This window comes from Agelaius phoeniceus, chromosome 1 (genome assembly GCF_051311805.1).
Source record: "Agelaius phoeniceus isolate bAgePho1 chromosome 1, bAgePho1.hap1, whole genome shotgun sequence".
Classification (NCBI taxonomy): Eukaryota; Metazoa; Chordata; class Aves; order Passeriformes; family Icteridae; genus Agelaius; species Agelaius phoeniceus.
Window position 1 is genome coordinate 46,865,515 of NC_135265.1, and position 16,989 is coordinate 46,882,503.

Here is a 16,989-nt window from a genome sequence, read left to right on the forward strand (position 1 = left end):
AATACCTGCCCTGACTCTGCTGCTTTGATCAGATACCTGTAATCCATAGTGGACCCAGAGACAGCAAGCCTGGAGATAGATACTCACACGTAGCAGAGCTGAAGTTAGACAAGATGAATCCTGCCTTAAAAGCACATGGTCTGCATTGGCATAGTGAGGAGAGCGAGATAATTGGTGTGCTCTGAACACTCCTGCTCTCTGCTTTCTTTGTGTAGGTGACTTTGAGCAGCTTCCTGGGGTCATAGTTTCAGAGGCTGTCATTGTCAAGAAGTTGTCTTTGTGAGGTACAAGCAGGAACTAAAAATTTCATTTATTAGCCAGGTTCTAGATATTGTCAAAAGTCTGTGTGAGATGGAAGGAATGTAACCTAAAAAATACAAAGACCTTTCCACTAACCATTTCTTAAATGCACATTTCTTTACATTTTGCAGGATTTATTTAGATATAGCCTCATGAGTTGTAACAGGAGGATTTGTTATGCTAAATAGTTACGTAATCATTTCAGTTATCTTCCAAAATTTTCACCATAAATTTGGTATGTTATGATCAAAATAGAAATGGTATTTTTTCTCAACCTAGAGTCACAGCCAGTTTAATACAAGCTTATGCTAATACCACTTTATGCAACTGGAATTTTATTACTTCCCAATATTGTCTGATTTATCTCTCTTTAGGTGTAACTTTGTGTGGCATTTTTTCAGAACTTTATAAATTAAAAGATTATTACTTTAGAGCCATATTCATAATGTGTTATATTATTACTGAAGAAGCTGTATTTTCTGGAATTCTGGAAAATACATTTGTAATAGTGGAATATATTGATTTCTTTTAATTCCACAATGAATTTTCATAAGCCTTTTATAAAATCTGGTGTGGTATAATAATACCACAAGTTGGTAACAGATAAAAGGCAAAAAGTAAAAAGTTTAAATTCAAGTCTGAATTTACAGAAGCTTCATTTGAAGGCAAGTTTCAATTTATCAATGAATAACATTCATTCATTTAATGATAATAATTTTTTTATAAATCAGTATAGCCAGGCTTTGTGCTCACACAGTTGTGAGCAGTATTTCTAAGCAAGAGGATCCCTGTGTCTTTCTTTTAGATCTCCTCATTATAAGATTTGTAAAGTGGTTGTGGTATTTACTATTTGTAAGAATATGTAGCATATTTAAAATGAAGCAATATTGGGTGTTTGGAAACTGGTCGGAAGGTGATCAGTGATAGATAAAATATAAAGTACAATGTGAGTGCAGTTACTAATTTTTGATTGAGATACAAGACCTCCCCATACCCAAAGAAGTAATTCAATTTTTTTTTTAAATGTTTAATGTATTAGATCTCTATGGAACTGTAGCTGCTGTTTTTCAGTCAGACCGATTTAGCTTAAATACTAAATAACATTCAATATAATAGATTACTCTATTGCTCTGATTATATTTTTTTCTTTCTGTTCATTTTTTCGAGTCAATGTATAGCATTTTATGCCACTTTTGGATAGGATTCTTTTGTGATCTTAGATCCTTTTTGATAAGTGACCAGTTAAATTGTTCAGCACTAGGGAGGCTGAGTTTGATTTTTGCTTCTTTTCCAGTATGTTATGTCTTGTATTTCAGTTGACTCAAAAGCTCAAAATACAAGGCTTGTGGAGTTGAACACCAACATTAATTACACTTTACAGATTTTCACTTAATGCATTTGTATTGATAAGGAAAGAATTCCAAAAATAATTCATGCAGTTGACAGGAGTTGCATACAGATAATATCAACTCTTTCACTTAAAATATAGTTGACCACTGTATTATTTCCTTGAGTTTCTATCCTGTTGAGTTGGACATCCTTGTCTACTCATCCCCCTCAGTCTGACTCAACACTTTTGGATTAGTAGTGAAGAACTTTTAAGCATCAGACTATTTTATTTGAAGTGTAGTCAAGTTGGAACACTTATTATATATTACAGCCAAGCAGTCAAGTACCAGCCTATCCTGCTAGCATGATCAGTCTAGACAAATCTTGCCAACTGCATTTTTGGGTCGTTTGAATTCTGAGAAGATGAATGTTCAGAACTTTTCCAGCTGAGTCCATGTTGCTGATTCAAATGGATGTTTTAAAAATATAGAAGACTCAGGCAAACTTTCAAGGTGTGCCTCTGGATATTCATTTGGCATCTGTAAAGTAAAACTGTTTTTTAACTAGCTGCTGAAAGTGTTCTTTCTTCCTGCAACTTTTTTTAGGCCTTGGTTAACTGGGATCCAGTGGATCAGACTGTTCTAGCTAATGAGCAGGTGGATGACAATGGTTGCTCTTGGCGTTCAGGAGCAAAAGTGGAGCAGAAATACCTCAAACAGTGGTTTATCAAGACAACTGCTTATGCAAAGGTATGAGAATACAGTTTTTGGAAATTATAGTAGCACTTTGAAGAGGAGACTTTTTGTTCAGAGATATTAAGCTGAATGTGGTCCTTTATAGATACATGTTTGAATAATATATAATTGCATAATAATATCCCTGTGTATGTGTGTATATTAAAATTATTACCCCTGAAGTTCTTCTGTTCACCTCTTTAAGAATTGTAGGTAACTGGTGTGGGATTAAGTTTTGAAGAAATCAAAAGGCATAAATTAGAAGTCAATTACTGAGTTCTGCATTTGCACATTAGCATCTGTATTCACCATCAAGTGCTTTTCTGCATATTTTGAGTGTAGAGCTGTGCAAAACTTGTTTGCTGACTTGTGGGCATTTTATAAGCAATGGAGTACAGCCTGTTACCTAGCATTCAGTTCTACCTGTGTCTGCACCATAGTTCTTTATGTTTAACTGCTTTTTATTGAAGATTCATCTCAACCTTCTACTTCACTTCATACTCTATTTGATAATCTGTTATTTTAAAAATGTTTTCAAGTTATTTAAACATCCTTTTTTTCTTATAAGCTCCAGTTTTGATTGTGCTGGGACAATGTAGATTCCATACTTCAGAATTCAGAACAAAAGTTTTGGCTTTATGCTCTCTGAGATGAAAGTGTCCACTTCCTGTCGTGTCTGGGTGAAGTATTTATTCCCTCTGAGTGTTCTGTGTGTATTGAGACTTCAAGTACAGATTGAGAAAGTTGCTCCCAAGAAAATATTAAACATTTGTCTTTGATCCTTTTGCCAAGTCTCAGACTCAAGAAGCCAAATTTCCACTATCATCCAAGGAGAAGAAGTCTGTGTCTCTCTCTAGATCTATTCATAACAAAGAGAAAAGCTTTAGATATCCTGCCTGATGCTTTGATTCTTCATACACAGAGAGGTGCTTGAGATACATGTTTTTTGATTGTGCTGCCTGTTCTGGCAGTAAGGAGGGAACATTTGCAATAGCTGAAGGAAAAATGGAGCATGTCTGCAGCATCACAAAATAAACACAATGTTCTGAAGTTTTTTTTCCTCAGTTCCTTTGTCACTAGATTTCATTATGACCATTGTGATATTTTAGGCTCTGCCCCAGCTCAATGATTCCCCCCATCTGAGGCTGGAGCTCCATTAGAGTTTCTGTCTCTACTGTTATTTCTTTTGTCTATTGTCTCTGTACAGGTTGTAGGAAGCAATGACTGGTATTTCTGGTCTGTATCCATGCTGGTACCCAATCACTTATATACCTTTAAAAAGGGTGAATCAGCCATAAATTTTTACTCATTGGACTGAGGAGCTTTTCAATAACCTTGAAAACACCTTTGGTTTATGGGATTATTGCCTCTTGCTCAATATCCACCCTCTGCTAGGTTGATTATAGGATTTATCGTTTGTATTTAGTCTCTTACCTGAGAAATGCTGTTACAGGAAATGCACAATCTCTTGGGCAGATCACGTCTCCATCATGTCATTCCCCAGTAAGCAGGCTTATCTTATGATAAGAAGGAACTTTTGCCTCCACAACATTCCCTCATCTTCCCCCCAAAGCTGTCACCTCAGCACACTGCCATCTTCCCTACCTACATGAGGGGCAAATGTGCAGGTGATCTTTTGTTCTTGAACATCTTAGTGACATGAATAAGAGCTGCTTCTGCTTTTCATTTCAGGAAGACCATTTGTATCAACTCCTACAAAACCTTAAAACATTGCTGCAAAGGACAGTTGAGTACTCTACATACTTCTGTGAAGGTTTCCCAAAATTTTGTTCTGTTTGTGATTGATATTCATAGGGTCTGTGCTAGCTGATACAACCAGATCAGTGAATGATGCCATGCTGCTTCCAGCAGAAGTGCTTTGGCAAGCGTTACCTACATGTTCTCCCACTTCTTGTACAGTGACAGATGCTACCAAGAATCAGCAGGTGGTTTGGATTTTCCTTTTTACTCACCCTCCACTCACTCCTATTTTTGTTGCTGTGGTTCTTTTTAAACAGTCTCACTCTGCTTCTTTTGGCAAGGCTTTTAAACATTTGGTTGTAGAGGGGGAAAAATAACTTCCCCCCCTTCCCCCCCCCACCTTGAAATAAGAATAGCAGATTACCAGTCTTTGTTCTATGAAGTCCAATATCTGATAGTCGATAGATTTCATGTTTGGAAGATTAAGACAAAGTCCCTATTTTTGGTAATTTTTTTTCTTTCAAGTTGCAGGAGACTAGATAACATAGCATGTTGTGGTTTATTTTCTGAAGAAGACTGTTTTGGCCATACAACTCTGAACAGCCCATGAACTGCAAGCCACAGCTGAAAACAGTCCACTGGAGGGAGGCTGGATCTGAGCTAATAGTGGCCAAGTATTTCAGTCTCTTAGAAACTCTTTGCACACACTGACATAATAATCAGGAAGCTTCACATTAGCATTTTGACAGGAGCAAAATTACAGATCTGAAATGCCACAACTTTGGCTTCTCTTTCTGAATAATTTGACTAGTTATCCTCAAAACATCCTTGCACACATTTCTTCATTCGTTATGGTAGTCGTGCCAGTACTTCTCCAGGAGTGGTAAAACCCATGAATCCTTCCCCCTAAGTCTGTTTCTTTTGTCCCCTTTATCTTTGGATTCAGGCTGTTGACAGTTCATCTGAATCCACGTTGTCCTGCGTTGTTGAACACCCTGGTTACAGTAATCACTCTTCCTAGCCTATTCCTGAAACCTTCTTCCCCACCTCTTTTCAAAAGCTCTTGTCAGGAGAATGGGCTTTATTGAGAGGGAGACCTTCATTCACCTTCATCCTTTACAGAGCCTTTCCTCTTGGAGTGGAGAGTCCAGATTTCTAAGGAGTTAGTCCTTACAGTGGAGGATAAAGACATCTCTTTAAGAAGCTAAAGATCTTTAACTGCTAATACGATTTCAGGATAATAACTTTGGTGGTGATGATACCTTCACTTTGGCAAGGGGTATTATTTCATGTCTCATGATTTTGAACACACTTATTTCCATAAAGAGATTTTCCTGGCTTATGAAACCAGACCAGAAGCACTACCAGTACAGCTTTGTTTTCCTGAAATTCTTTTCAGTTCCAAGACTTCAGATATTTGTGCCTCTAATGATAAATTAGTAAAGCAGTTTAGTTCTTTATGAATCTCACTTCCCTTTTTTGTCAGTTGTTTGGTAATTCATATGCCAGACTCCTGTAGAAGGGAAATCTGAGGGGGCATTATAAAATGGGGAATTTCAAATGCATGGTCAACTAGTTTTGCATTAGACACTAACAGAAATAGAAATTTGCCCTTCCAGAACTTGTCTGATCCTGAGTCCTTTATTCCCCATTTTTGAGTCAATTACCTGTTGAACATCTTTTGTCCAATTCATTTTTTTTAAATGTGTCCAGAAGGTTAAGACAAGATTATGTCAGGTTAGCGTGGTCACAATCATAGTGATATGAAAATCTGTGTTTTCTGTCAGTATAGAGCAGCATTTAGGTCTTTGGGCTGTACTGCCAGAATTTGTATCCCAGCACACATGGCCCTTTATTTCCTCACAGCTTGGACAAGTTCACAGGCACAGAGCAGATTTAATCCTTCTTTGTGCAAGCTGTTTTTCCTGGGTTTGAAAAAGGCAGAGAGCTAAGTGGATCAGGCTTTCAGTGAGCTGTGTGACTAGATTTCTGCTATCCACTGAAGTTCCACTCTGTCTTATTTTGAAATCTAAAAATTGGAAGGCACTAAGAGTAACTTAATCCTTGCACCTTTTGGGGAAGACTTGTATTTTTTTTGATTGGGCTACTTTCAGACCTAGAGGGTTAGAATTCTATGAGTGTCTCACTCACCTTTGTACAGTCAGGCCTTTATCTGGTTTTGGTGTATCATAGGGAAAACCATTTGATTCTGGTCACCTTTTTCTTGTGCCTTTAATGGTGACTAATATTTCTTCTGAAAAGTTTACAGAAATTCAAGATCAAATGTCAGAAGTATCACCTTCCTTGCCCTTTTTCTGAAAAATGGCTCTCTGCAAATCTATTTCCTATTCCTTCCCCAAAGTTATACCTGAGTTTTCTGTAAATTGACATAGTGGGAAAGTATTTGGAAACAAAAAGCTTTATTTCTGTTAACTTGCTCCATTCCTGTGTGGCTTAGAGGAAAATTTGACCAGTAATATAGGCACTGTAAGTCTTTCCATAACCTTCTTTCATAGAAAAAGTTCCATTTGAAATACATTTAATTCATCTTCTAGCCCTTAATTCTTCATGCAAATTACCAGTTAGCAATAATGGCTCAATATGTATGGATACAACTTATTTTCTGCTTGTAGCATCCACAAATTATTTTGTTGTAACTTTCAGCCTATTTATAGTGTATACTGACGATCTATTCTAGTCATCTGTGCTCCTCTCTTTTGCCCATTTATCATTTTATGTTTTCCTTGATATCTCAGAACCTTAATGGAAATAAAAACTAATCAGAGTAATCTTCATCTGCAGTGCCTACATTACTGGTCAAATGGCATCCAGGAGTTGCATGATTATTAGTGGTCTGTGAAGCTGGGTATTACAGGAATCAGTGCTTCATTCCTACACACACTGTTTTTCACATTTCTGTTGTGTCCAGAGCAATCATCTCCTGTGGACTTGCTTTGATTTTTTTTTTTTGGTAGTTACTGCACCAGCTCATATTCCTTTCTTGCAATAAAAATTGTAAACAGAGCAGTGTTGGCTCACGTGGCAATTTACCCCTGGTAATGAGTTTTGTTCAAAGGGCAAAAATATTGACCATGCTTTTAATGCTTAGCAGAAAGCATTTTGCTTATGAAAAGTAATAAAGTAATTGTGACCCATTTTTTAAACTGTAAAGTACATGTGAAATAGTCTAGCAGCTTTTTTTGATTTTTAGAGAACATTTTAATTGTTATTTTTCTTTTGACACATTTCTTTGATAAAAGTATAATGCCTTCACTGATGGCATTATTATTCAAATTGTTGTCTGTGCATTTAAGATGTTTAAGATAAAACATTTAGTTGCTATGGCTACCTTGCTGAATTGGTAGGCAGATTCATTGGAAAAATCTGTCTGTAAATGTTAGTATTTTCTCTGTGTACCTGTAAATTGCTTTTATGGAGGTTTTTATATGTGGTCAGCTAAGTCCTCAAAACAGAATTGGCAAGGTTAGTCTTTTTATAGACGCTGTTCTTCCTAAATTAAATTTATACAATTCTTTTCCATATTTTACTGTATGAAATTCATTCAAATAGCTGGAAACTAATCTTTTCTCGAATAAAATGAAACAGAAGCAACTTTAAAACTTCAAGTTTTGCCTTAAATGATCTCCCCTTTTTGCACAGCAGTAGGGCGGTCTGTTTAATTCAAATAATGGAGAACATAACCAGCAGAATTCTACTGATGTAATTGACAGTTGCCATATAGATAAGTAGCACCCTTTCTTAGTTAAGTTTTTTTTTGTAAAGACATTTAGAGATAAACCCTTCTGATTTTCTGTGGGTATCAGGAATACAAATGTTGGGCATGATTCTGTGGAGGGAAAACAGCAAATGAACTACAACTCTTCTCCAGGTTTTCTCTGGCTTTCCACTGCATCTGACAGCCCTTTTTGTCTCATCTGAATAGATTTGGAATTATTTCATGTAATTGTGTTTTGCTTGATTTTTTTATTTTGTATTTTATTTCTGAGATCTTAAGCAGAATGGTAATGAAATGTAATGAGATTGAAGTACTGAATTTCAGGATATTAGGAGTCTTGGTAGCCCTTGGGATTTCATAGCAGGAGGTAATGTCTCATCACTGAGAAATGAAATGCTGGCTCTTTTTCATTCTTTATGTGCGATTTGTTTTGATTCCCACACTTGGAGTCTAGCTCATAGTTGTCTTCTCCCAACAGAGCAGGCCTGATAAAGCTCAATTTGAAACTCTTCTTCTTGAGCCAGGCTGAGAGCTGTCTCCTGGACAGGGACCAAGAGCAGTGCTCTCCCAGCTTGCTGAGCACTTCATTCCTAAGAAATGGCCCCTGTTTTGTCAGTTTGGCAAGGCAGAAAGTTGTTTGTGGATATCCATACCAGGCTGGTCTTTTCACCCTGTTTTAAACACAGCATCTCATTTGATGGTACAGCAATGTACATTTAAGTTCCTGTTGGTATGAGGTTAACCAAAACAGTGCATACTTAATACTGTTAAAAATGATAACAAATGTTTTGAAGAGCTTTTCTATTTATGGATTCAGTTACTCATCACAAATACATACTTCATTATTTCAGAAAGGGAGTATCTTCTCTTCGGAAATTTAAGCAAGGAACAGCTCTGAAGAGCAAATCTGGAGAATAATTCTGGATTTACTTTTTGCTTTTAAGGAAACATTTATCTGCCTCAGCTCTGTGTAATCACACCAGAGGTGTTGGTTGCCCATAAATTGTAGGTAAGGAAATGGGAAAACTGCTGACAGTTCAGACATTTATGAGAAAGAATTTTTAGTATATGCAGTGTCTGTGTTATTGCTCCTCTTTAATGTATGTTTTCAGTATTCTTCACACATGGGAAATAAAAGTCAAGAGTGACCTACAATAGTACAGACAGAAACTACTGTCTGAAGGAGAAGAAGAATAGTAAAACAAGAAGATATTAAATGCCAGCAGAAGCTGTACCATATAATCACAGTTGGAACAGTGCAATAGAGTGCAAAATAAAACAGTGGGCAGCCTAGCTTTAATTTCTTGTACTTTAATATATGTTAATATATTAAGTTGTATTAAATGATTTTGTGTAATCTTTAGTTTACATTTGGTTGCTCTTTTGGGAGTTTGATCAAATGAAGTAAAGAATTTCATTTTAATCCAAGCAGAGCTTGGATATTTATTTGACTCTTCCTCAGAAGCAAAGCTTTTAAATTTATTGTAATTTAGTAGAATGCAATTTTATTTTGCTAATTGAATTCTTCTGAAATGCAACCTTTTGTTGAAGTTTTTATTCTGATCTTGTTGCCTTGCAGATCTGTCAAACTTCATTGAAGTGTCTTCATTTTAAAAAAGAGTATACATTTGATTACATACCTTAGATTTAGATTTTCCACTTTATTTCATGTACTATCATAGAGGAGTTAAATTACTCTCACTAGATATGAAATTAGTAGCAGGTATTGATCTACTAAAACTTTTAGTTCATGAAGTCAGAGAGTGAATTTTTTAGGGGTTCAGCAGAATCTTTCTTTGAACTAAAGCAGGAGGACTTTTGGAGTTGAGATGCTCTTGGGAAATTGTAAAGCACTTATGTTCTTGGATTTTCTGGATCTTTTTTGCCTTAAAATTACTTAACTGAAGTTCTGTTTCTGTCATAATCCTCAGCAGAATAAGCAGCTGGAAATGTGAGACCAGTTTTTCACATACAATGTGTTACTTCTAGTTTTAGGCTTGGTCATCATTGTCTTTGATGAATTTGCAGCAAACTCATCTTGATTTAGTTACTCTCTGATCATCTGAGGTAGTTGACTTTCATCTTCTGGCTGTGCCAGGATTTTCTGCATGTTCTGAAAGAGTAAAAATGTCCATTGGTGAAACATTGGTTTATCCTCAATCTCCAGCTTCTTCGGGTGTAAGAGCCTTTAAATCATTCTCATCCCTGAACACAACTTTGATTTCTTTAGCTTTTCCTGAGTCTGTCTATCTTTAGATCTGAAAGACTGCCAAAATGTATTTATGCTATTCCTTGACTTATGTTTAATTAAGATGGGAGTAATTTCTCCTGTAATTAGATGTTTGCATTTGAAGTTTTCTTGTCTCTTTCTGAGTAATGAGAAATGAAAGCAGAAATACTCTGCTACCTAATGTTTCCAAATTTCTCACTATTAAGTTATCATCAGAAATTTGAAAACTGAGTTTATTTGGTAATCTTATCACTCTCTGCTTACTGGACTGAAATGCTGCTGTTGTTCTTTGTCCCCTGCTGACTGCAACATGGTTTTACTTTTGCTTATTTGCCTGTGTGCTGGGAGTCTTCTTGCTGATTGTCTTCTCTGTGTTAACAAATCAAGTTAACAAATTTGTGGCAGAAATAATAAGAAGTTATATACACATTTTTTAAGATCAGCTTTTTTTTAATGGAAATTATCAGTAATTACAGAATTATGGAATGTTAAGTTGTTGGAATGAACCTTAAAGATCATCTAGTCCCAATCCCCTTTGCCATGGGCAGGCACACCTCCTATGCATATATGAATTTTGGATGTACAAGTGCATTCATGTGTGTAAGAACTGATGTATCTCTGCTTTCCTGCCAGTGAGTACGCTAGATAATTTACCATTCAGAAACACTTACTAACATGCTAGCAGTGTGCATATTCTGTATTATTTCCCTTTGTACACCAGATAAATTGTTTATGGTTTGCATGTTCATTTTCTGCTTCACCTGCTGTTCATAGCCTTGTCAAGAAACCTAAGGAGTTTGTTGAGTACAAAGAACTGGGAATCATAATTCCATTTTGAACATTTTTGAAGTGTTTTTGTTGGCTTGGGTTTTTTGTTTCCAATCACACTAAACTGTTTATGTATAAATTAAGTTATAAATGGTTTATGTTTGCAAACCCTGCTAGGCTTCACCATCATGCAGAGTTAGCTTAGTTATCTTCATTCACATGAAGTAAAGTTGGCTCTTCCTGTATTTAGTTGCAAGAAGTAATTGCATTATCAGTAGAAGAACTGGGTTAAGTCATACTGTAGCTTCTAATAAGGCCAATGAATTACAGTAAAATCATTATCACACTGGTATTGACAATCTTGGTGTATGAATAGTGCAGTGAACAAATATCTAGGAAGCTTTGCTGGCAAGCAGTTACAGACTGTACAGTTTCAGCAGAACACATGCACAATTAGCTGCTTGTGGCAGCAAAATGTGATGTAGATTAGAATGGTTATCTAATGTGAACAACCAGTTCTGTGTGTACTGACACAGTTTCATTCTTTCTAAAATGCATAAGGTTCTTACAAAGAATGTATCTAGGTATTGTGTGTATGTATAGAGATATACATACATAGTATAGAGATATATTATATATATCTCCAATTATTTCTTTTTCTTTCATAATTATATAAGTGCACAGATTGATCATGGTAGATAAAGTTTAGTTGTTTCTGGAACGGTGCAATTAATGAGAATACTCCAATCTTTGAATTCTCTGTGATATAGCATGCTTGCAATTGTTAAAACTGATTAAAGATATAGTGTAATAAAAACCTCTCCAAAAGCCTAACCTTCTTTTATTTATAAATCATCAATAAATTGGTTTGATTCTTAAAGTTGTAGAAAGCAATAAAAATCCCAAGTGGTGGTGTACTATTATGGTTTACAAAGGACATGGCTTTTGTTATATTTTGAATGACAGATATACAGCAGAACAGTAACTAAAAAAGTAATTCTTACAATAACTTTTCTGCATCTCACTTTGAAATTAGTTAAGTATGTCATTAAAACAGAACTTGAAATGCATTCTTGGAGAAGAATTAAGTGTGCATTCACTAATTATCCACCTACCTACTGTTTGGTTTGAATAGCACATAGGAGCTACTGTCCATCCTTGTAGATTGTTAGTAATTACTGAGATAATAAAGAGCTTGCACATTTGATGTTGAGAGTCACAGCTGAAGGAGAAATTATTCAACATGTTGCCTTATTCTTAGATTTTAACTGTAATTGTTCAGCATATTCACCATCTGTCCAAATGACTCATGCCTCTGGCTGTACTTCTGCCAAGGTAAAGATTTTGGACAGTCACAGTATTCATAACAAAAATGTGAAGTGTTATGAAATGAAAAATGAGATGAACTTTAAGTTATCTGTCTTCTTTACATTGTTAGAGATGCCATTTATTAAAATCATGCTGTTCAAATGTTTTAGACAAATACTAGTTGATTTGAAATAGACTTTTATGCTTCCATTCCACACATCAGAAGCACATAAATACATAGATTTATCTCTTGTTGAGTGCAAATATACATAGAAGTCACAAGTTGGCTGTTGGACATTATAGCTAGTAAAGGAGGCAGCACTGAATTTCTTCATTGCTGCATAGTATAGAACCATTTAGGTTGGAAAAAACCCTTGAGATCCTCAAGTGCAGCCATTAAGCCAGCACTGCCAAGTCCATCAGTACACCCTGTCCCTAAGCATGTTCCACATCTGTGGGTCTTCTAAATACCTCCAGAGATGATGACTCAAGCACTTCCTTGGACAGTCTGTTCCCAGTGTTTGACAGCCCTTTCCATGGTGAATTTTTTTCCTAGTATCTTCCCCTGGAGCAACTTGAGACCATTTCCTCTGGTCCCATCATTTGTTACCTGAGGGAAGAAACTGACCCCCACTTCACTATTTTTGGGCAGTTATGGAATGATAAGGTCCTCCCTGAGCCTCCTTTTATCCAGGCTAAACATTCCAGGTGAATTGGCTACTCCTCATAAGACTTGCTCTGGACCCCCTTCCAGACCCAGCTTTGTTGCTGGTTGCTTATAAGAATTTTAATATTATAATATTATGTATTTTTTTTATTTTCATACAGACCTTTGTTATTATGATTTAGTGTTGGTTTTGCAGGATGATACAACCTAAAGATCCCAATCAATTTTTCAACCTGTTGTGCTTGGTAAAATATCAATACAAAATATGAAAAAATAGATAGCTAGAAACTATCGTGCTATTTTAAGCCAGAGCTTGAAAATTTTAGGACATGTTAACACCTTTTGTCTGATTGCAATCTCTAGGCTATTGTCTAAAACAACTAATACAAATGTAGGCTTCATATCTGCAAGCACATTTGTTAAGTCTTGTTCAGCTCAGTAGGTCACCTACACTTCCCAGAAGTTACAACCACTGGGAATATTTTCTGTGTCTGTTTTCATCTAAGTTTTTCATTCCTGTATCTTCAGGTCTAATCCATTCAAAAGAAAGGCCACTTTTAATAACAAGAGGGTCTCTGTTGGCAGTGCCATCCCTCTGGCTTGTACCGTGTTAGTTCTAGTCTCAGAGAGATTAATTTGAGGTAGCAGCAATATAAAACCACCTCTTCCAATGTTTTTACCAGTACCTTGCCATTTTGCTGTTAGTTATAATTAAACCCATAGTATTAACTCATATGTTTACAAAAGCTGAATGTCCTCATTCTTTCTTTTGTTGCTTAAGGCCATGTTTGATGCTTTATCTGATCTCCCTGAGTGGTATGGCATTAAAGAAATGCAAGCAAATTGGATAGGGGACTGCATTGGGTGCTCTCTTGACTTCTTGCTAAAGGTAAGTCAGAAATTTCACTTGCTGCCCTCTTGGTTGGGCTAACTGCAACCACTGAAATGTGTGATGGGAATGGATTCCCAGATCTTAAAAGCTTGAAACCTCCTAAAAAAGATGATTATTATATTCATGCACAGACCAACACAGATTCCTGGAGAACAGCGCTTGAGGGTTAAAGAGATACTCCCTGCTATCCTCCTTAGGAAAGGGTTTGTGTGTTCAAGTGGCTGTGTATATTTATGCCAAAATACATGCCAGCTAATAAGCTTCCCTAAAAGCCACAACATTTGTGCCAGGTGCACTGTCAAGTGGCACTGCACATGTCAGCTAGGGTCTAGCTGGGCATTTGCTTTTCTCTGCATGGGACTATCTTTGCCAGACCCAGGCTGACCTCAGGCAAACTGCTCTGCTTACATTTGTCCATTGTTTCACTTACTATTTCCCATAATTAAAATAATGGAAACCACACCATTAGGTAGTGATGGAGCTACAGAGAAGTCTAGATAGAAAGAAAGGAGAGGAAGGAAAAGGAAACCTGAAAAAAAAATTATCATTATCTGCAGAAGGGCTTCAGATTTCCCTTTTTTTGTCAAGAGATGGGCAAGGCTCCATGAATATGGTAGTGACAGAAGACATTTTCACAGACCCTGATCAAATTTTAGCCCTTGTACTTTGAAGCTTTATTGTGATTATTTACTTTGGGCTAACATTCTAAAAGTGACTTCTCATTTTAACCTACTGAATTTTTCAGAACTTCAAATTGGGACAAATTAAACCTTTTAAATACCTCTGATTTGCACCCTGCTAAAAGATGCAGTACTTGTATTTGTATAAATAACTTGGTATTAAAGTTGTTTTTATCAATTGTTTCTGAAAATTTATATCAGTACTTATTATGGAAAAATCTCCTTCCAAGACCCCCATATACTCCACAGTTAGTTGATCTAAGATATAAACCTTGTTGATAGTTCCAGATGGTAATTCTTTAAAAGTGTTTGAAGTTTACTATTTACATTTTATGTCCAATTGTTTGTTGTGCCACCTTTTATTATTTTATTTCTTTTTTATTTATTATTTATTTGTATTTTTATTCTTTATTATTATCATTAATTATTATTTATTTCTATATTTTATTATTTATTTATTATTATTTATGATTTGCAGCATTTTCTTCATCTGAGAAGTATGGTGTAAAGTCATATTGTAGCTGAGAAAGTCCTAAATTCTTTTCAGAGGCAACATCTCCCTCCAGTTTCTTGGAAACAAGGCATGCATATTAAAAGTGAATAGAAGGATTCTGGGTGGCTTAGCCAGGGATTGAGTCTATCTCAGTAGCCCAGTGCAATATTACATATGGGATTAGAATTATATTTTTATAGATATATTTGGATAAACTAAGGCAAGACTGTAAAGCAACTTTCTCAAGGCCTAAAAGTAAGTTTGTCAAGGTTTGATTCTGGAAAATTTCTATAGTGAGAATGTGTCTGGCTTTGCTATTTGGATCTGTGTATTTCTGTAGGGTGATGTAGTCTCGTTAGCTGTGTGAAAAGGAAAGGAAATCTATAAGCACCACACTGCCAGTGGGAAATTTTTTCTGCTCTCTTTCAGGTGAATGGCAAAGTAACAGAAGAGAAACTATCAGCTTACACCTATACACCTGAAGCCATTTATGGAGCTTCCCACTTATATATCTTACCAACTCACAGACTGCTGCATGGGAATAGCAGTCTCAAGGAAGTCTTTCAGAGGGAGTTCACCCCAGGGAAAGGTGGTATTTTTCTCATACTGCAATTTGTTGTAGAAGAGCAACAATTATAGAGAATGATCTTTAGAGAATGTGCATCAAGCTGAGCAGGAGCTGTTCCTGTTGAGAGGAAGCAGGCCTTTGATTCTCGCGATGTCACACGGTGTCACATCAGCCTGTCCTGGCTTCAGATGTGGCAAGAGCAGCTATGCTGGAATTCTTCTTTTTATAATAGTTGTTACACTATATAAAAGCAATGGAACAGATTCTTGTTTCCTCATCCACCAGAAATGAATAGTCCAAATTTGACTGTGTCAGCCCATTGGAAAATCTCATGTCTATAAGGTATGTGTCATTAGCACAAAGACTGCAGAACTAATTCTTGCACCAGCAACGATTTCTTCCTGTCATAAGGACTCTAAAGAGGTCAATATATCACTAATTTTTTAGTTTATTAAAAAAAAATTAAATAAAAAAATTCTGTGGTTTGATCACTAACACATAGCAAAGTGGATCACTGATAGATAGTAAAATAATACTCTACTATTCAGATCCCTTGTCAGTACAAGACTCTAATGGAGTAAATTCAGAGTATCCCTAAGGCAGTTCATGGCAGTTGCACAGTCAACTGGTGATGCTTTAATTGTTAACTGCTTTCCTGAAGTCTCCAACCACCAATTCTGCCTGTATTTAGCATCCATGGTCTAGTATGTTTTTATTGTTTGGAAAACCTGGACATGACAAGAGTAAATACAATATGTTTTCTTTCTACTTCAGGCTAGTGTTCAATATTTTCTTTTTCCCTTACTGGTAAAGATAAGATTGTCTGAATAACATCTGATTTCAGCAGCATCTTGTGGTAAATTGTGTTGGTTGTACAGAACCTGCTTTTTTAAGTACTTATTTTCTACCTTAAAAAGTTTGCTTGCTAGTAGAAAGAAACATGGAGCCTGACTGTGTTGAGTACATAAAGCCCTTGTCTAAGAGGTGAGAAAAGCTTGAAGAATTTTGGAGAACAAATTTGTGGTTTTGCAGTTGAACCAAATCAAAGCACTAACTGCACAAACACACATTCATGCATGTGCCTGTACCTTTGTTGGTTCTTATGCTTTAAGCCAAACCACAAAAGTGCAAAATTTGCTTTTAATAAGGACAATGGTATATTTTTATATTGGTTTTTAAGTGGAAATACTTGCAAAAGCTTTTTTGTGTGTCTGTTAACAATAAGCTTAAAGCTTTTGGCTGAGTTAAATTAAGAAACTTTGGGTTGAAATAATGACAGCCAAAAGTCCTCAAAGAAGAGGCACAATTTCACATAACTTGCTATTGTATACTCCTCCTACTTGTGAATATACTTACAGGCATTCTTCAGTTGAAATTAGCTGAGATTGGCATCTTACATATGAAAGGCCAAAAATGGCATTTAAATAAAAAGAAAATTTTGGATGGCCCTATTTTCACATTAACCAAGACTTTTATAAAAAAATTCCTCAGTAACACTGAAATTTTAATTTCATTAAATGTAATTGTTTTCTATTCAATGGGCATAGTCTTGCAATTCTCTTGCTTCACTGTGCTCTCATTTA

At 35.9% G+C, this 16,989-nt stretch overlaps 1 protein-coding gene across 1 annotated transcript in view; it reads left to right on the plus strand.

Annotated features, from left to right (window-relative positions):
- Positions 1-16,989, plus strand: part of LARS2 (leucyl-tRNA synthetase 2, mitochondrial) — an 82,731-nt gene that overhangs the window by 26,221 nt on the left and 39,521 nt on the right. The window contains exons 7-9 of the mRNA XM_054631469.2: positions 2,235-2,378; positions 13,555-13,662; positions 15,268-15,427. Coding sequence (XP_054487444.1) covers positions 2,235-2,378; positions 13,555-13,662; positions 15,268-15,427 — 412 coding nt within the window. The remainder of the gene's footprint in view (positions 1-2,234; positions 2,379-13,554; positions 13,663-15,267; positions 15,428-16,989) is intronic.